The 20,045-nt window shown below is 38.4% G+C and overlaps 3 protein-coding genes across 4 annotated transcripts; all 3 read left to right on the top strand.

Moving 5' to 3' along the window:
- Positions 1 to 521: 521 nt before the first annotated feature.
- LOC111239753 (structural maintenance of chromosomes protein 6-like) lies at positions 522 to 11,280 on the top strand. The gene is made up of 27 exons (XM_022769662.1): positions 522 to 590; positions 986 to 1,124; positions 1,329 to 1,464; positions 2,241 to 2,346; positions 2,605 to 2,741; positions 3,068 to 3,129; positions 3,262 to 3,342; positions 3,438 to 3,539; positions 3,726 to 3,845; positions 3,971 to 4,069; positions 4,319 to 4,465; positions 4,731 to 4,819; positions 4,931 to 5,095; positions 5,413 to 5,591; positions 6,419 to 6,620; positions 7,144 to 7,258; positions 7,590 to 7,750; positions 8,030 to 8,165; positions 8,279 to 8,359; positions 8,454 to 8,624; positions 8,818 to 8,955; positions 9,079 to 9,224; positions 9,347 to 9,472; positions 9,606 to 9,711; positions 10,080 to 10,232; positions 10,438 to 10,532; positions 10,773 to 11,280. Exons 2-27 carry the CDS (start codon positions 999 to 1,001, stop codon positions 10,867 to 10,869), a joined length of 3,276 nt encoding a protein of 1,091 aa, XP_022625383.1. The 5' UTR covers positions 522 to 590; positions 986 to 998; the 3' UTR covers positions 10,870 to 11,280.
- A 1,348-nt stretch (positions 11,281 to 12,628) lies between these two features.
- Positions 12,629 to 16,968, top strand: LOC111216301 (uncharacterized protein C1orf115-like). 2 transcript variants are annotated; one of them, XM_022737789.1, is made up of 4 exons: positions 12,629 to 13,018; positions 13,162 to 13,172; positions 14,398 to 14,408; positions 15,641 to 16,968. In XM_022737789.1, exons 1-4 carry the CDS (start codon positions 12,701 to 12,703, stop codon positions 15,748 to 15,750), a joined length of 450 nt encoding a protein of 149 aa, XP_022593510.1. In that variant the 5' UTR covers positions 12,629 to 12,700; the 3' UTR covers positions 15,751 to 16,968. The 2 variants fall into 2 exon arrangements, with proteins under 2 accessions (XP_022593510.1, XP_022593509.1); XM_022737788.1 differs by lacking the exons at positions 13,162 to 13,172; positions 14,398 to 14,408.
- Positions 16,969 to 17,457: 489 nt separating this feature from the next.
- On the top strand, positions 17,458 to 19,581 carry tmem18 (transmembrane protein 18). Its single transcript, XM_022770393.1, has 5 exons — positions 17,458 to 17,616; positions 17,820 to 17,937; positions 18,739 to 18,793; positions 18,962 to 19,055; positions 19,182 to 19,581. Exons 1-5 carry the CDS (start codon positions 17,524 to 17,526, stop codon positions 19,278 to 19,280), a joined length of 459 nt encoding a protein of 152 aa, XP_022626114.1. The 5' UTR covers positions 17,458 to 17,523; the 3' UTR covers positions 19,281 to 19,581.
- Positions 19,582 to 20,045: the final 464 nt, after the last annotated feature.

The raw sequence follows: 20,045 nt of genomic DNA, 5'->3' as shown, positions 1-20,045 counted from the left end.
AGTTATCTGTAATAAAGCATCCTTCATTGTCATCAGGGCTAGAAAAATTATTTTGCCTGGGTGAATCTTGCTTCTTCGTAGCTTGGCCATATACTCTTGTAAACACTGAACCTTACTTTTCATGCATTGCATTTTACATGAAAATTAAATATATATTATGCAAGCAAGTTATGAAGAATATGATGGACTGAATATTGTCCTCTTTCAGTAGTCAGTAGCTCTGTTGCAGTGTTCAGTGTCTGCCATCTGCACGTCAGGCTTCCCTAAAGGTTGGAGAGTCCACACATTTCACAGTTCAGTTATTAGCAAGCGTTCAAAAGTACACATGAAACGGCTAAGATCGATTGGTTATTTCATTTTCATTCATTTTCATATATATATTAGACAAACAGTGATTACATTCATTAATGTTTACTACATATATAAAAAGTCTAACTTTTAAATAAATAAATACATAAATAAATAATTAAGTAAAACATTCATCTCGTTTATTCGCGCGAGATTTCCAGGGGAATAGTGAGCGCGAATTCGATGAAAAATCCAGTGGTCCTTCCCATCGTCAGCTGTTGTGCCTGACTGCTGTAAAGAAGGTAAGTAGTGACACCATAACCATATGATATCACTCCTCTCAGTTTCTTAAAACGACGCAAAACCTGCCACAAAATACTCAGCTGCTCTCCGGCTATATAGTAACTTTCTGTTTAGCGTGTTGCGTTAGTTAGCCTGCTAAGCTAGTTCTGCAACGTAGCTAACCTACTATTGTTGTTTTCTTTAACTTAACTTGCAGCCACTACTACTATTACTAAGTCTCAATCACATTAAGGTCCCCGAAAGACGTTACGCCGGTTAACAAAGCCAAAAAATGTGACTATAGTGTCTTACACGGAGAATGAGACTCGCCTTTTGAAGTTGAACTATCAACTAACATGAGTCTGTGCTAGTTATATAGTGTGTGTTTTCTTTCACTTTCCTTTCTCCCGAAAAGTGGATTGGTGAAGATGTCTAAAAGAAAAAGCAGCTCTGTCAGTGAGAACCCCAACAAACGGGTCAGACCTGAGCAAGCGGAGGAAGAGGAAGATAAAGATGCCGCTGATGGTGACCAGGATGATCCTCTAATGAAACAGGTACATGTATGTTCACTCACTGTCAGGCTGTAAGCATTCAAGTTTTCGTCTCTATAAAGACATTTTATAATTTTTTTGTTTCCTTTTTCTTCTTTTCCTTATTTCATGAGAAAAAAATAAGAGCAGTGTAGCTTTATTACGTTTGTATCATACTCCATATGTTGCATGCATGGGAGTGAAGTGACAGCAATAACTTCTGTCTAGTTGCAAAGTGCTGGTGAGGTGGTGAGTGATGCAGGGATTGTGGAGAGCATCACGTTGAAAAACTTCATGTGCCACTCACTCCTCGGCCCGTTCACTTTTGGTTCCAATGTCAACTTCGTCGTCGGCAACAATGGAAGTAAGTGAAACAATTTAACAAGTGTGGTATTCCAGTAAAGAGAATTGGCAAGGTATCTAGATGTTTTGAACTGAAAATAAGAGAAATCCTTGTTTGCCACCCCAGAAACTAGGTTTTGCAGAATTGTCTGTTACAATGGCAACTGATGCCCAAATATAACCTAACTTGTTATGTAGGAGGTTGAAATGATCATACCTCTTTTACCTATTTTTTCTATTTACCAGGAAGCAGAAACGATCTCTCCTCACAAAAAATTTTTTAGTAGTTTCACATTTATCTCAGACCCATGTTACCAAGATTCTAAGAGATGAGCACTGATAGAATTAACTAATTAGTTATTACCCACAGTGTGAGTTTCGTCTCATTAATTCCACAGTGAACAAAAATGAAGAATGAAATATTGGTTTTGGTTTTGTTTTGTGATTCTTGATTGTTAAATGTTTTCTTCATTCATATTTGTTTAATATGTGCTGCTCTGTGGCCATTAAATTCACAAGTGTATCTGTAAATAGCCATTATTAATTGATGTGATCTGTGCTTGACCTCTTGTATCTGCAGTTTTAAGTTGTGCAAGTGCATTTATTTTGAATGATCATGTCAGCTTAAACCTAAATCATGTATTTATGTAAATTTAGGTATACTACAGGTTTTACTACAGATTACCATTTTGCTGTGATACCCTCTGTTTTGTGTCTGTCTTATCTTCCATTTAGTTCTTCTGTTTATTACACTGGTTACATTTTCTTTTTTTTTTTTACAAACTGCTTGTGTGACAGGTGGAAAGAGTGCCGTCCTGACAGCTCTCATAGTTGCTTTAGGTGGGAATGCGCAGGCCACAAACAGAGGATCATCCCTCAAGGGTTTTGTGAAAGAAGGTGAAAGGTAAACGTTGTGTCAGTTATTATTCTACGAATATGTCCTTGTGGTTCTTTCCACTCAAACTCCCAACTTCCTTGTTTACAATGTTGGGCGCGGCACACTGACTATTCTTAGGAAAAGAAGGCACTATAAAATTGACTGCATCTGTTGTCTTTAGAGTGTGTAGGACTCTCATATCCCATCATAAATGTGAAATTGTATGATGTGTAGTAACGCTCAACAGATTTAAAGTATGTCACTGTGTCACCTGTGTTTCCGCAGCTCAGCTGATGTATCGATTACCCTGCGTAACAAAGGACGGGATGCTTACAAACCTGAGGTGTACGGTGCAGCCATCATTGTAGATCTGAGAATAACACGTGAAGGGTTGAGAACCTATAAACTGAGGAGCAAATCAGGTAAAGACCATGAAAGTTTATGGATTTCTCATTTACAGTATTTTGTGAAGAGAACACTGCTATAACTTGGTACAACAAAATACAGTTTCATATTTCCACCAAGTAAATTTAAGGTTGAACATCTTTTAACAAACAACAAAAAGGAGTTTCATTTATTTAATTTATTTCACAATTACAAAACACTGCTGAAGAGTAAGAGTATAAAAGGAATAAAAGGACAAGACAAAGTTTGCAATATTAGTGTGCAAGTGTAACACTTCCATTCGCTCGCTGAATAATTCTCATAAAGTGTTAAGGATTCATAAGCTTTTTTTCTCCTCTTGTAGGTCAAATTGTTTCAACCAAAAAGGAAGAGCTCCTGTCCATCCTGGATAACTTTAATATTCAGGTATGAGCAATGCAAGTCTTGTTCAGTACAATGTTGTTTAAACTTTATTATGACAAAATGAAACCATGTGGAATAAACCTGTGTTTCTGTGTTGGTGAGAAGGGGTCATTGTTCAATTGTTTTCATCCAAAGGTCAATAATCCTGTGTCAGTTCTGACTCAAGAGATGAGCAAATACTTCCTACACTCTAAAGGAGAGGGGGACAAGTATAAGGTTTGTCTAGTAATTACATATGACTACATTTTTAAGTGAGAATCTGATGTTCTTGTGAACTTTGTTTTTTTTTAATTTTCATTCCTTCTGCTCAGTTTTTCATGAAAGCTACACAACTGGACCAGATGAGAGAGGACTTCGTCTACATCAAAACCACCAAGCATGTCACAGAGGATAAAGTGGGGCAACATAGTGAAGTAAGAATTAGTCTGCCTAACATTTTCACTTTAACTATATTAATACTATAAGTTTAAGAGTTTAATGAATACATGCTTAGGCATCATTGTGGATAGAATTTGTAATTTTTAATTATTAATTCAGTAGTTTAGCTAGACAACCTAGCTAGTTTTATTTGACCATGTATGTTTTTGTGACTGTTACAGTGCTTGAAAGACTTGAAGCGGAAATACCTGGAGAAAGAGGACCGTTACAAGAACCTATCATCACTTGATGAAATGCATACCAAACTGGAGGAGTTGCAGAAGCAGATGGCCTGGGCTTTAGTAAGATCATTTTGCCTTTTTTTTTTTTTTCTCTGTCTCAGTGATGTCGGATTAGTGCAAAAATTATTTAAAAGATGATTCATCTAAATATTAATGGCTGCGAGTGCCTGTGTAAAATTGTACAGGTGACAGAGATGGAGAAGGAGTTGGAGCCGATGAAGGAGAAGCTGCGGTCAGACAGACAGTCCACTGAGAAGTATGATGAGAAGGTGGACGAATGGAAGGTATAACACTTCTTTAGTATTCACCATAAAATCAAGGGTTCAAGCAGCATATGTTTGATTCTCATCATCACAAATATTTTTCATTTTTTAAAGATAACACCAGAATCATTAAGTGTGCATTTTTAGTATAACCTACAATTACTAGTAAATAAAGAACTACTACTTTTGTTTGATAGCTCACACCATAATTGGCACATGTATAGCCTTTAACCCCCTACTTCACTGATCTGTTTTTATGTTATCACGCAGAACAAGGTGGAGGAGGCTGAGAAGAAGTACAAGCAGATCCAGGAACAGTTGGAGGGGATCACCCAGCAAGTCCAGGAGCTCCAGCCCAAATGTGCTGAACTCAAGGCTGAGGCCCAGAGACGCAATACTCTTCTCAAGACCAGTGAGGTCAGGTTCTTACGATTTGTCTGTAATGATACTTATCTCTTGCACTGCCTCACTTCTTGTTATCAGCCACATCAGTTTGCAGTTTCAGTTGCTAACAACTACAGTTGAGTAATGTAATCCAGGTAAACCTAATATTTTTGAGCGACGGTGTCTACAAAAGAAAAATCTGTCTCCGTCTAACTTTTTATCTTTTATTGTTATCATAGTGACACTTGGTTTGCAACTCTGTCATTGTTTCTGCTCTTCATTTATGTGTGCACTCTAGGTCACTGTCCACCGATGCAAAGCTAACCTTAGAGACCTGGAAAAGGACAAGGTTCAGTTGTCCTCTAGGATAAATGATCTCAAACTTAGGTACGACTTCATCCTGTTTTCATGTGTTGCATGCAAGCTGATATATGTTTTAATTCTATGCTTTTCCTCCTTCTAATATTTGTTGTCACATTTTTATTTAAATCTCTCTAGCATCAGTCAGACAACAGGAGCAGAGAGTCAGGCCAGGACGGAGCGTATGGAGCAGATCCAGGCCGAGCTGGAGAACATGACGCACCAGATTTCCACTCTGGGCCAGCAGATTGACCAGTATCAGAACGCCTCTAGCCGTGCCAAGGAAGAACAAGGAAAGATGAGGTAAGGAAATAGAAATTGGACAAAAAAACAGTTAATCGTGTACAAATCATAAACTGGGGCAAGAAAATTGTTCACAAAACAATTTTATGTGAATCCATCCCTCAGTGCTTCTGTTCTGTCAACTCCTCTAATTAATTCTACCAGTGAGTTAATATGCAAATAAAACTGAATTTGGGATTCTCCTGTCTTATAGTCCAGGTAGGCAGCAATTCCCTAAAGAATCTTCTCAGCAGTCCAAATTAAAAATAGCAAATAGGGCAATCATTAAAATATAATTATCTTCTAACATAATAAAGCCTACCTCCTTCTGTCTTCAGGAGAGAGCAGGAAGTGCTCAGGAAGTCCATCGAAGTCAATAGAAGGAACTTGCAGACTATGGAGAGCAGTCGTTCCAATCGGCTGCGGCGTTTTGGAGAACACATGCCAGCACTCCTCACTGCCATCCAGGAAGCTCACAAAAGAGGCCAGTTCAAGCACAAACCCCGAGGACCTCTGGGTGAGAATCGGTGTCCATTTGTGAACCCTTTGAATAACGACTATAATATCACACAAATGGGGCAGCACATTTTTACAGTAACACTAGTAAGAATATGTACTCGCTTTATTTATAGATATTTAAAATGAGACCAAGCCTCACAAAACTTGCTCAGTAATTAATTGTCTTTGTCACTGGCAGAGAGCAAAGCCTGATTAATGAATGTTGAAAATGAGTGCCTGTTTTAAATATCTAATCACAGAGCAAGCGGTCCAAGTTCAAATTCTTGTTTGGACATTTATGGTGGCAGGAGAGATCTGTCTCTAAGTAAACACAACAAGGGATATTCTGGTTTATACAGCCACTGTCAAGTTTATTTGTATTCTGGTTTTCAAAAATTAAGAACACCAAACAGAGTAATGAAACAGCCAAGGTTACATATTTTTGTCTAGCAGTGCAGGCAAAGTTATCTAAATAGAATATTGTAGAACATATTCCCCTTAATATCCTTCAGTGGGAATCTATAAGACTGAGAAGAGCAGAATTTATGGCTGTGACTCTGTGTCTTCTGTGTATTCCATGTTAACTATTTTACTCTGCTGTTTTATGACTTCTTGGTAAATAATTAAGTATAAATAAATGACTGTGAGAGCCATGTCTACTATAAAGTGATAGGAATATTAACAAAAGAGGGAGATATTTTCTTGCTTCAGTGGGAAGCTGAGCAATGTTAGACCCTTGTTTTACTCAGGTTTAAGATCCAGAAGATGTCATTTTGTCCTTCTGAAAGTGACAAAAATACACTACTAACTTTGTCGTTTCTTCTTATATTTCCTTTCCTTTTACAGGTTACCTTATTAGCCCAAAGGACCCAGAGCTGGCCCTGGCTATAGAAGTTTGTCTTAAAGGTCAGCTGCAGGCCTTCACCTGTGACAACCACGAGGACGAGAAGGTGCTGCAGGGCCTCATGGCCAGAGTGTTCCCCGGAGGCCGCAGACCTACCATCATTACCAGCCAGTTCCTCCCAAGAATCCATGATACAAGAAAAAAGTGAGGACATGCACATTATTCACAGAGACATTTATTAAAAGCTCGTTTAAAGTTTAGCAGTACATTGACTGGAAAGAAAGCATGAGGCTTTAGGGCTTTCTCCACAGAGAATGATAACATTGGTCAAGTAATTACACCAGTGATAAGTTGTTTTCACTATTACAAAGTTTACACAGGTTCCTGATGACTATGACAGGCCTATAAATGAAAGACCGAATGGCAGAGCATTATATTCAGCCATGTTTGTTGCTATGGCAGCTATGACAGTTTGAAACTCACAATACAATACAGAAATTTATCATGCTGGTTTGAGAAATGTCAGGGTGTTTTTGATGCTTTTATTCTGCTGTGACGCATTGTTACTGTACTGTACTACTGTACTGAGTGTACATATTAATTCAGGATGACCGCAGGTGAGATTAAGTCTGTGATACATATACATTTTGTGTGAAATATCACTTTAACAGTGCAAGTATATCTGAAGAGTTACAATAAAGTGACCTTGGTCTGTTTTGTCTGTCAGGGCCGTGAATCACCCTGAATACCCCTCCGTGCTTCAAGCTCTAGAGATTGAGGACCCAGTTGTGGCCAACTGCTTGATTGATCAAAGGGGTATAGAGAGCATTCTACTCATTAAGGTAACAAGCAGGTTCTTCACAAGAAAAGTCCCAGTAACATCATAAGCTATGTAGCCATGTATTTTAAGCAGATGTGAAATCTCGGCAAGGACAAGTCTTTTGAATATGATAATGAACCGGTTTACTTGTTTTTATAGGTGTGTAAATTCATCCATGATCTGATCATGTAATCCATTTAATCATATCTCTTAAAACCCAGTCCTCATATTTAACACTTATGATAGCAGATGTTGCATTTAAGAGACATGTTTAACCACAGCTTTTGTTTTTAGTGTTCTATAGGTGTGGTGTATTAACAGGGATTTTGTTTTTGTTGCGCGTGTATGTGTAGAATCGCACAGAAGCTCGGAGAGTGATGCAGGGCAGAAACCCTCCTCAGAACTGTGTCCAGGCTTTCTCTAAGGAGGGAGACCAGATCTTCAATAACCGTAATTACACTGCTGAGCAGACCAGAGCCAACTACCTCACGGGAGATGTTGAGGAGGAGATTAGGTGTGTGTCTATTTGAAGTTAAGACTTTATTACTTCACTCCTGGGTACCTCTGGCCACCAGGGGCACCCTCTGCTGACATTGTGGTGTGGTGGTACCGTGTTTGATACAAGCAATCCTGAGTATATCTTGAAACAATAAAACAGTTGAAAAAAAATGAATATGTATTGCAACAGTGAGTGGTTGTATAAACCTGTGCTCTTGTCTTCTATCCTACTACCTTCTCTATCTCTGTCACTCCGTCTGTTATCCCCTCTCTTGTTCACTCTCCGTCCTCTCAGGCATTTGCATAGGGAGATAGAGAACCAGAAAGCTCAGGCAAACCGCTTCGAGCAACAGATGAGAAAATTAGATGAAGACATCAAACAGAATGAAGGGCTGCTGAGAAGAGCTCACATAGAGCAGAAGACTACCAAAGTAAAGATTTTTACCTCTTACAAATCAGTATTCATCTCTCTCTCTCTGAACCAGGGATATTATGAAATGTTGACACGGTGAATTCACCAATGACGTTTGTGTAATTGATTTAGGATAAGGCCATGAAACTACAGCTGGAGCTGACAGACCTGCAGAATGTGGAAGAGCCTCAGTCAGAGGACCTCAAGCCCCTGGTTTGTGCAGAACACATCAATACAATACAATGCATTCAAATGTTATTTAAAAAAAAAATCTGAATAGTTGTGATTTGTTACCACTCTACTACAGGAGGAGGATCTTCAGGAGATTGTTTCCAAGTTTTCGTCCAAGCGTACTGAGTGCGACGACGCACGACTTCAGATGGCCGACCTTAAGGCCTCCTATGATAAGGCAGAGCGGGAGTACAAGCAGCACAAAGAGCAGATCAACACTGTCGCTGAGGAAGCTGACTCGATCAAGGTAATGTAATACCTGATCAATCTAAAGAAATACTCAGATTAGCACCGTTGTCTTATTGTGCTCATTATGGAATTAGAAGGGAGTTAGAGGAAGAAGAAGAGTTAGAAAGTTAAAATCGGAGTCTTTGAGCATGTGACCAGACTTCATCAACTAGCATATGTGGTGATTTGTTGTTTTGCTTGTCCTGCTACAGGAGGAGCTGAGTAAGGCTGACCAGGAGGTGATGAAGTGCAAGCATCACAAGAAACACTATGACGAGAAGCGCAGCACCCATCTTCGCAACATCCAGACCCTCAAAGCCAACCTTGACAGCAAGGATCAGGAACTTCAGGTATGCCTTACGTTGATGTGTGGGGTGACATGAGACAGGAGTCATCAATTTATTAATGCCGTAGATTTTGCACCTTGTAGTTTTGTGTCAGAAATTGATGGTTTGCTTTGCTCTCGGGTTCAGACGTCTGTGTCCAAGGCTACAGAGATCTGTCCTGAGCGCGTAGAAGTGCGTCGGACAGCCAGGAGTCTCGATAGTGAAATCAACCGTCTCAAGGTTAAGATCTCTACCCAGCGGGAACAACAGGGGGACCGCGAGGAGGTTGTGAGGTATGTTACCTCAACCCCTGTGATAAATGATAGTAAAATAACCATGACCATGTAGCGTCATAATCGAAGTGCAGCTAAGTTTTCCTTTCATTGACACTACGATGATACCCCCCCCCCCCCAGGCAGTACCATGAAGCTCTGGAGAACTACAAAAACCTTGCACAGCAAATGAAGAACCTCAACACCTTCATCAAAAGCCTCGACAGTGTTATGAACCACAGACTCCAGGTTTACGCTGAGCTCAGGAGGCAAGTTGTCAAATCAAAAAAATAAACCCTTGGCTGAAACCCCCCCCCCCCCCCGTTTATTCTGTTTTTGTTATGCCCTCCCTTCCCTTCTCGTCCATTTGATCCCTTTTCTCTGCATCTCTCGCTGTCTTAGGTTCCTCTCGGCCCGGTGTAAATACTACTTTGACAGCATGCTGGCCCAGAGAGGCTACACTGGAAGTATGACCTTTGACCACAAGAATGAAACCCTCTCCATCACAGTAAGAGGAACATGTGCTTCATTAGTTGGACAACACATTAAGCCTCATTTTCCCTCTAAAAATTAAAAAAGTTTTTTTGGGTGGATTGTGTAACGCCAGTGAACTGAAGGTCAGAATGCACATTCCTGGGTTCAGTTCAAATGAACTTGTAACCTGGACTGTGAGAGGCAGCTATTAGAAAACCGACTAAACGATATAGCAGCAAAGTTAAAGTCTAAATTACAGCACACTGAATTTTTTCATTAATTATTGCTACTCATAATAAAATGAGACATGACAGCTACAGCTTTTTACCAGGTGGTGTCAAGTGAAATGCTGACAACAAAGCTTTCTTGTACAACATTGACTTCTCATCCACTGCTGTGTAGGTGCAGCCAGGCCAAGGAAACAAGGCTCACTTGAGCGACATGCGCACTCTGTCTGGAGGCGAGCGCTCCTTCTCCACTGTTTGCTTTGTGCTCTCTCTTTGGGCCATCACAGAGGCGCCTTTCCGCTGCCTCGACGAGTTTGATGTTTACATGGTAATCAGAGATTGTTCTTATTGGTATTGTGAAGTATGTCTGGATATGAAATGCCTAAACTGTGGAGTGAAATGATCTCTAAAGGGGAAGTTATGAGAAAGTTCATATGCAAGGTCCTTGACAATTGAAGAACTGTCCTCTCACTGTGTTTAGCCTCACTTATCAAAATATAACATGAACCTTGGGTTTTGTTTTGTTCAATTAGGACATGGTGAACAGGAGGATTTCAATGGACATGATGCTGAAGGTGGCTGCTGGTCAACGCTACAGACAATTCATTTTCCTCACCCCACAGACCATGTGTGTAACCACTGATGCATCAGTTTGTTTATATATTTGTATATTAAAGCTGTTTGACCACCCAGATAGTGATTTATTGACTTAGTGACTGTATATTAAATTAGTGAATGAGTTATGCTAAACTAATCTGTTCAGGATTAATAAATGTGATTTTTAGTCCACTGCATGGTTTCCTCTTAACCTCAAAGATACAACCACATTGTTATTTTTGTTGTTTTTCTCCTGTTTTTTGTTTCTCAGTAATCTTCCCATGAGCGAAATCATCCGCATCCTGCGACTGAAAGATCCTGACCGGGGCCAAAACAACACGCAAAGAGGTCAAGACGAGGACCAGTAGTATTGCTAGCTGAATTTATCATCAAATGAGGTGATGAGACCACCAGCAGGTGCTAAGACCCTCCATAAGTATGGTACCAGGACAGGCTGGAGTCGGAAGAGAGTTTACTTCTGTATAACTGTTCAAGCTGTGTTTCAGGGGTAGCGTTTTAAATGTTTTGTAAGATGTAATTGAATTAGATTGAGGGGTTTGTACAGGGGGGAAAGCATTTTTATAGCCTTTGTCAAAATAACTTAAATGGCTTAAATGAAAACTGTTATGTTGGTTAAGTGTTATTCATTAAACCAAACAAGTTAGTCGACACATGCAGTGTTGTGAGTTTTTTTTATGCATGGAAATATATTTCAGGACTAAGGCTGGATTGTAGTGGAGAGTTTTTCCACTTTTGACTTGAGTGCATGATAATTTAGATTCTCCATTGTGTGTTTCTAAATAAAATTGCTATAATTCATGTTTTTCTTTTCTTTTTGACCAAAATGTCACAGGACACAGTAAAGATGACTGGTCAGATAGACATCTAAATTCATCACTTACACAAAGCTATCTAGTCTAGTTATGTTCATTAAATCCATCAGAAAATGTTTGCCTTTTGGATGGCTTCCTGAGTAACAAGTACATTTTGCTGAGAAAATTCATACCTGTATTCATACCTATGCAGACCTGTAGCCGAGCTGAGATTCTGTGCCATCTGTAAAAACCCTTTACCTTCTCATTGCTTGCTCCACAACATTGTTAGAAAACCACAAATTCTGAGTTATTTTTTTGTCATTTGATGCCACTGGTTGGAAGGTGTTGCTGACCATGGAAACATGGCTCTTAATTGTAAGTTAGCCAATCATATGCCAGTACTTGTTTTTTACAATAAAGGTGCAGTCCAACAGCAGACAGATCCAGATATAGGACACTGAAGTGGGAGAAGGTGCATTTCAAGATTGTAAAAAAACAACACCCCTTAGAGCAATAAAGGATGGCTTCCTTTATTGCTCTAAGGTGTTATACAAATATACCACTGAGATTATTACTTGTATTATCACCTTAGAACAAGCCACCTTGATTGAGAGGTGTTGAATCCATAGCACTGGATAAAAGCAGCCATTTCCATCTGGTTATTTACATCACAATAGTAAAAATATCCCAAAATAGAATCCATTTCCCACCCCAGCTTTCATACTTTTAATGTCCGTCGAAATTTTTGTTACTATTCTTACACTGAAGCTTAACAGGGAAAAGTTATTTGTGGAAACAGAAAGGAGTGTGGACTTTGTCACTTACACTTAAGAATAATTACAGCCAGCAAAACTTGTTTTAATATCCATATGGGGACCTGACTATTGTGTGTAACATTTACTGTACGCTAGTGCAGTGCCCATTCAAAATGTGCATGCTGGTATGGGGCTGATTGCTTGACCTGCATTAACCCAACTTGCAGATTTCTCAAAAGCATCATCCAAATAACTTCTCATTTGACACTGCACTTCTTCGGATCCTCAGCGATGCAACTGTAAAATTTGAGGACGGTCGGATGAACGTTGATCGAGAAAATCAATAGACAAACAGAAAGAGATTCTTCCATTTATAGTAGGTTAAAAGTTGATTTGATTTACATCTGCATAAAAACATTCAACCTGAAACCCTGAGACCTATTAGGGTCAGTTTAGTGAGGAGGAAGGATTTGCACCTTTAAGGGCTCTGTGCCAAATCTCCCACACAAGGCGGTCCACTGGAATGCACTTCCACTCATGCACATAATGTCTGTTGACAACATACCTAACCTCCTGAGGAAAGTGGCATTTTTTCATTACATCCCTGAGAACTGCAACAAGCAGGTAACATGAAGCCTAAATCTCTTCCATCTAGGTTCTTCAACAGAAATTCAGCAGCAGCGTCAGGTGAGACTCTGAGTATAGGAGCAACAAAGTATCAGCGACATGTGGACTGTATGGATCCCCCAGAGAGTGAGGAGAACCCTGACTGCAATGACAACCAGCCAGTGGAAGACAACAGCAGACAAAATGAGAAGAGCCACAGAGAAATACACTTTGCCTTTCTGTCAGAGAGGTATGAGCCACTGACGGATGATGAGGCACAAGTCAAGACAGAGGAAGAGAAGAAGAAAAAGAAGAAAGAAAAATACAAAAAAGTAAAGAAGGTTGGTGTTCCTTTTTCACATTTTTCTTAAAATGTTCATTACCAATAACTATGAACTTGCAAATGCAGTGTGCGCATTCTGATGGTATGGTAGTAGCCTTATGAAAATCCAACATCCCCTGACCTTTTGTCTTTTCTTTGTAGCTTCGACCTGGGTAAGTTAAAATGTGAATCACAATTGTTTTTAATATGGCATTAATCAGCCTCAAATTGTTTAATAGATTCTTAATTACTGGGAAAACTGCAAAACTGTCAGTCACCACCATGCTATAAATTATCCTGAAAAATGTGATTCACACACATGTACTGTTTTGGTTCTGAGTTCTGTGCTCTAATTGCATAATCATCTCAATTTTCCCATAAAAATCAGGCTTAGGTTTCTGATTATTGAGGTAATTACTGATCAAATGTATTTATTTTCACAACAGTTTTAGAGTTCAAAGATCACCAAAAAGTCATTAACCTAAAATTACACATGATCGGCTTCTATCCCAGTCTATCCCAATTATCACAAATATTACAGCTTTGTTCTTTTTGGCAACCCAGCACCATCTTGGACTGCTGGCCTAAATTCTGGGCTCATGTTGACCCAGCCAGACTAAAGCCAGCGATTCATATGTGTCACATCTCTGGTCTCTGTCTGCTGGTGCATGGCAGAGGAGACAGAGGTCAACACAGTGCTACTCAAAGGTGCTTTCCAGTTTCCTGGACTGTCCTAACTCTTTCCTGCACCGATCACTTTACACTGTACCTGGACGTATGTTTGTGATCCAGCTTTACCTGATCACTTCTTCTATTGATTAAGATGAAATATAATAAAGTCTGTAGGGTATAAGGTGATTCCTCTGTGAACATCAGTGGTCTGTTTACAACACAGTTTCTGTTGTAACCCATACACCCACGTGATTGATAAGGAAATGGCTCATTGTGTGACCTCAAACAACATTAAGTGTTTATATCGAACACTAACAGAATCTTTATCAGTTTATCAGATTTCCTTGTGAATAAATGCTGTTAAAAGTCAGGTAAACAAATCATAAACTGCTGCTGTTAATCATTAACTATATTTATACTATTTATATTATACTAGTTTGGTATTAGACTCAACTGCCAAACTGATGCATATCCACATGGGTGTATAGGAATAATATTCAGTTCCACTGGTGAGTCATATTATCCACAGATAAAGGAAGTACGATTGTATTTAAATATAAAAGTAGAAAAAATAAACAAGGTTTTTCTCTGCACTGCTTATTTCATTGATTTTGTTTGAAATGCTTAATATTCAGTGAATATAATATTGTGATACTTGTGATAATATGATCCTGACGAGATGAGACTTTTAAAGTTTTTAACTGAAACGTGTGTCTTTTCTTGCAGTTTCATTGAGGGTAAGTTGAACTATGTACTGCAGTTGTTGTTTTTTCTTGTTTTTTAAATATGACATCAATCAGCCTCATTGAAATGACACACTGCATACACTGTTAATTATTGAAAAACTGCAAAGCTACTGGGCCACTGAAACTGCTGATTCAAAATAATTCAGATACAAAGCTTTATCTAAAGTGATCAAGATAAATTACTGAAAGTTAATCATCATTTTCGGGTAATTACTGTCATGAGCAGGTGGGTCCCCTTGACAACATGTTTACCGGATGAACTGCTTTATAACCCATACACACGTGAGATATATAAGGAAATAGCTCATGGAATGTGACCTCAAACAACATTACTACAGTACGTTTATCAGTGTCCAGGCACGTGTGTTTATACTGGACATTACCAGATTCTCATCAGTCAGTCGTGGCCTACATAAATCTGTGAAAACACGCTGAAGAATTTCAGGTAAACAAATCATAAAAGAGCGACAGGCTGCTATTGACACTTGAGTGTTAAAGTTCATTCTTGACTTTGAAATATTTTTTCAAAATATTCTTAACTCAAGGTCCACTTACTAGCTTTTTTTCAAAGCTCTTATTATGCCTATATACAGTATCCTGTTTCAAATTAGCATTATAGTTGGTTCAGTAATCAGTTTAAATAAATCAGTTCAAGTGGTGCACAGAGTCATATTTACATACTGTATTGAGGAAGTGGGATTGTTTCTGCTTTATTTTTCTAAAACACCTGACTTCCTGTATCCGCTTCAGCCGGACAGCCCTTTCCTGTTCCGAGAGCACAGGAGACAATAGTGTTCACGGGACTCCTTATTTACATCTTAGGGTTAAAGACAGACTGTACCTCTCCCCCTGCTGTGCTATTGTTCTAAAACTATTAAATATGCAGGCTTTACTTTGAACTGATTTGAACTGATTCTGTCTCAGATCATGTCCGGTCAAATCATGAAAAAATATTTCTTTGACCTAATTCTGTTACAATCATTGAAAAAGCTTTGGAGCATTATTTATCACTTGAATATTATATGAATAAAAATGATTATGACATGATTGTGTGCGAGTTTTGAAAAGTAAATGATCACATCTGGTGCAAAACACACTTGGTGACTCAGCTTTGATCCATGTTAATTTACATCCTGCACTGAATGACTGAACAGATTTGTAATAATTACTGTTAAAATCTACAGAATTCATAATTAATCTAAGGCTGTTTGGTTGTCTTTCAGAATGTTGGCAAGACACTGCGCTCCACCTGGAAGTGTCTAATGCTTGGCCTATACCATTTTGCCCTGGGCTACTCTACTCCAATCACGGTGGCAGCTACTTTTGTCCCTGACTTTCACCCAGGCAGAAACAGGACCTGAGCTGATCTGCATGAATCTCCTCCACTTTCTTTACAAGTGTAAACAAGGACACTGGCCAAAGCCTTTTGATATTTATAATGTTTGTGTATTTGAAATTCAATTTTTTTTTTACATGTCTCCACAAGATTTAATCAAAAAATGTACTCATATGTTGATTTTGATGTATACAAATATGTTATAAAGGTATTTCTTTGCAAAATAGGGCTTTTTCACTGCAGACATTTTGACTTGCCATAGTAGGAATAGGACAGGTGTTACCCATAACACTAAGGATGGCTCATTTCTATTAAACTGTTTCACACCTGTGCTTTTCCTGCTGTGATATATTAAAATGTCTTCTGTGAATAAAAGACATATTTCTGATCTTATTAATTGTTGATATTGAAATCTTAAAGTTGTTGATGATCATAATGTGTGGTCATGATATATATACTATGGCCCAATTTTTAACCATATTTGCAGAAAGAATGCATTTTTAATATCATATTATTAGAGACAGAGGCTGTAAAATTGCTCTGTGCTCCGCTAGCTTAGATACTGAAAAATGCATGTGCCTTTTTTCATTTAGAGAATGTTTTTATTTTTATTTTTTTACTAAGCATCTAGTTGGTGTTTGCATGTGTGCAGAGGGATAATGTGTTAACGTGGCATCTACAGCACAACAGGAAGGGCTATGTTGGAGTATTTACTGTAGCTGCAGATGAAGTGAATCGGGGCAGATACTGCTTAAAGGGGTTTACAGGCAGAAAAGACTGAAATGATCATCAGTGAAGCACCAAGGCTGAAAGGATGTGGGCGCACACAGTGAGAAACAAACCAGGCCACCCCCTGCCCCTCCTCTCAGAGTGGAACAACTGAACCACTGATCTCATCTCAAGAGTATTTCTCAATTCTCAAACTGTCAAAACAAGGCATTGAGATGAACAACAGACTTCAAATGACTGGATAATGATGATTATGGCTAAATTACTGTGGACTGCAAGTTTAAGAGGGTTCTCTGTTCAGAATATAAATAATAGTGAGGTTCCAAGTGATTCGAGTGATTTTGTACATCTGAGAGCTTGTTGAGTTGTAAAGATATTGTATGTGATGATAATACTAATTTGGAGTATAATGTAAAATGTGCTGCAGAACAAAGCTAATTTGGAATACTGTAGCTTTATAAAAAAAAATAAAAAACAAGATGTCAAACACACAGACAAGATCAGTCCATACTTGAAAGATTTCAAATTAATTTGGATCGCAGGTGTGATTGTTGTGGACTGGATTAGGAAATAATCACCCGCTTATTCATTTACTATGTTTAGTCCAGGATGTTTTCGACATATTTAGAGACAGACACCTGGGATTGTTATAAATGTAAGAAAAATCTATAATGTTGTTTTATCTTTAAGACGACATAAAAGATAGAAGACCTATTATATGTAGTTCATTTGTGCATTTTAGTTGAAAAATATCATATTCATAAAGAAAAATGGTCAAATGCTAAGCAATTTTTTCAAGGCTTTCTTTATGATTTTAAATGAACAGTAGACTTTGTAAAATGAATATTAAATAAGCATTTTAGTTAACTATGTTATTGTAGTTTGAGACCCGTTTGTCTCTGTGATGAAAATAAAAATGTAGAGTCGTGTTCTTGCTGACGTATTTCGACTGCGACAGAAGAGCTACTTCCGCAGTCTTGTCTTGTTTACCTGAGAGCTGAGCTGAAGTACAGTCAGCCGTCAGTTCAGTGTTTTCTGAAGATGACGGACCTGAAAGCAGAAAATATTAGCTCCATCCCCGTCGACGGCTTCAGCAACTTACGAATCACGTCAATATGGACGTTTCTCATGTCTGTAAGTAGAAAGTTTAATCATTGATTCTAAGGGCTAGCAAGATATGACCCGAAGCGTAGCGTTAGCTCCCACAGCTAGCAGATCGACCCCCGTTGGTTTTTAGAAGAGGTAGACGTCTGTAGCGTTTTATTTCATGGAACAGTAACAGTAAACACTTCTTCTAACAGCTACTGACTGTGTTGCTGTTTTTTTACTGTTTGTAGGTGCAATGGTCGGAGCCTTGGCTTATCGGGCTGTTGGTGTTTCATGTTGTGTGTTTGTTTCTGACGGTGGTGACCTGCAGGTTCTACAGAGCTCAGATCTGTCACTTCCTGCTCATGGGTACGTTTACCAATATAAACTGCTGATTGACAATACCATCATTAGACATTATTAGACTTTGTCATTTGCACAGACTCTTTGCACTCACTTTTCATCTGCAGAGTTTTCATGTTGACATGGCAACATATATTTTTCTTGCAGTGTCGTTGCATTTTGTTATTCATGTCCTGTGTCTTCTACTTACAGTATGTAATGATTGGTGATTGATGATGAGGTTTTGCAGATTAAGAATTTCATTGTACTATGCACATGTAGAAAGCTACATACAGTATGCTAGCCTACACTAAAATGCATAAAAGAAATGCATTTGCAAATCAATTAATTTGAATTAGATGCTACTTATCAAATTTGGCATATGCTTTCAGAGAGACCTACTAACTAAAACACAGAAACACATTTTTCTTTTATGCCAGTTTCAAGTGATATTTAGATAGACCACCAGTGCATAGCTGTTTGTGTTATTTTAATGGTAATTTTGCATATGTACTCGATACTACGATGTCCACAGAGATTTTACAGATATTTTCTCTCATTGATTTTAGAGAAATAATGAGGATGAAAATATAAAGCTTTAAAAAAAAAAGAAAAAAAAAAAAAGTTTTTTTTTTTAAAAACCAGACATAACAAACAGATAAAAAACAGCAGTTAACTGAATTTGTAACAGTGCGTCCTGTATATCTTGTTTGGATCAGTCACCACAAGAGCTAATAAACAGTGGTAAATGAGACCTGATGCTGAGTGTGCATGATGATATGATCCAACTTCTCAGTGTTCCCAGACTGACATGACTTCTCTCCACAGTTGGCATGGTGTATAGTGCTGAATATCTGAATGAACTGGCAGCTATGAACTGGAGGTAAGACCATTGTTCAGCAGTATTTTAGGAAAATGTTTGAAATAATGTGTGTATAGAAGCTGTGCTTGCTTTGTTCACACACAAACACACACACACATATATATATATATATTTGTTTACACATGCTGTATTCAACAAATATTCATTAACTCTTATTGCTGTTTACAGGTCTTTTTCCAATTTCCAGTACTTTGATTCCAAGGGCATGTTCATATCTTTGGTTTACTCGATTCCTCTTCTGCTCAATACAGTCATCATTGTGGTAAGTTTTACTGTTTATTTTCCATCTTGTCAGATCAAAACAAATATTATATGCACTATTCAACAGCAGGTATGCCACACATAACATCTGTTCATGTGTATGTTTGTGTGTGTTACATAATTACAGATGGTGTGGGTGTACAGGACCTTTTCCACTATGACTGAGCTGAAGACCCTCCAGTTGAAGCGAAAGGCCCGCAGAGAGAAGAGAGAGAAGAGTGACTGATCCCTCTGCTTTTGTCCGTAAATGGACTTTACTGAGAGGAGCTTGAGAATCTCTCCTTTGCTAATCCTGAATTTTGGAGGTGGAAGGCAGATTCCTTCTTGAGACTGTATAAAGGATTGTCCGTTGATGTCAGGACTGGATGTCTTGTTTCTTGTGACGGCTGTTGGATGGTGCTGCTGAATTCGCTGTACACTATGAGGTTTACGAGGACCAAAGGACAGTTACTGTTTTCTAATTAAAGTTGTTTTAAAGTGAGTTAAAATGTACAAAAAAAAGATAAATCATTTTTGAATTACTTTTATCTGACTTGCCTTGCTTGTGTTAGGTAAAGTAATGTAAAGTAGGTTGCTCTTGAATCTTGCTGCAACTACATTAATTCACAGTAACAAAATATAGAATAGGCTGAACTTCTCTAACAGCTTCCTGCTGGGTGTGGTTGGGGGTGCGGGTTACTGGGCTGTAATACTGGGCTAACCTCTTTGTGCAAGGCAAGTTTGACCGCTTCACTTCTACCAGGTGACAGTTTAACTTGTCATAGTAGGAAAAGCACATGTCTTAGATTATCTGTTTATTAAATTTGTCATGGTTTGGCTCTATAATCTAGAATATACAATATGGAGATATGTATGAGGACAGGACCAATGGTGCATTTTAAGAAAATATTTTTTGCAAACTTTTTAAATTGGCAAACATTTAAGCAAGGCAAAATGCATGATAAAATTATAATACACAACATTCAGGAACACACAATAGCTGCTTAGGAAA

The sequence above is a fragment of the Seriola dumerili genome, unplaced genomic scaffold (genome assembly GCF_002260705.1).
Source record: "Seriola dumerili isolate Sdu_G_001 unplaced genomic scaffold, Sdu_1.0 BDQW01000025.1, whole genome shotgun sequence".
Lineage (NCBI taxonomy): Eukaryota > Metazoa > Chordata > Actinopteri > Carangiformes > Carangidae > Seriola > Seriola dumerili.
This window is presented reverse-complemented; position numbering and strand designations above follow the sequence as displayed.

What these genes read in the sequence shown, in the direction of transcription:
- LOC111239753 (XM_022769662.1), top strand. Translation starts at nt 999, where the DNA reads ATGTCTAAAAGAAAAAGCAGCTCTGTCAGTGAGAACCCCAACAAACGG. An exon ending in TGGATAACTTTAATATTCAG is followed by an intron (nt 3,130 to 3,261) that starts GTATGAGCAATG and finishes TTTCATCCAAAG; the next exon opens with GTCAATAATCCTGTGTCAGT. An exon ending in GATGTTGAGGAGGAGATTAG is followed by an intron (nt 7,751 to 8,029) that starts GTGTGTGTCTAT and finishes CCGTCCTCTCAG; the next exon opens with GCATTTGCATAGGGAGATAG.
- LOC111216301 (XM_022737788.1), top strand. Translation starts at nt 12,701, where the DNA reads ATGAAGCCTAAATCTCTTCCATCTAGGTTCTTCAACAGAAATTCAGCA. An exon ending in AATACAAAAAAGTAAAGAAG is followed by an intron (nt 13,019 to 15,640) that starts GTTGGTGTTCCT and finishes GTTGTCTTTCAG; the next exon opens with AATGTTGGCAAGACACTGCG.
- tmem18 (XM_022770393.1), top strand. Translation starts at nt 17,524, where the DNA reads ATGACGGACCTGAAAGCAGAAAATATTAGCTCCATCCCCGTCGACGGC. An exon ending in TATGGACGTTTCTCATGTCT is followed by an intron (nt 17,617 to 17,819) that starts GTAAGTAGAAAG and finishes TACTGTTTGTAG; the next exon opens with GTGCAATGGTCGGAGCCTTG. An exon ending in CTGTCACTTCCTGCTCATGG is followed by an intron (nt 17,938 to 18,738) that starts GTACGTTTACCA and finishes TTCTCTCCACAG; the next exon opens with TTGGCATGGTGTATAGTGCT.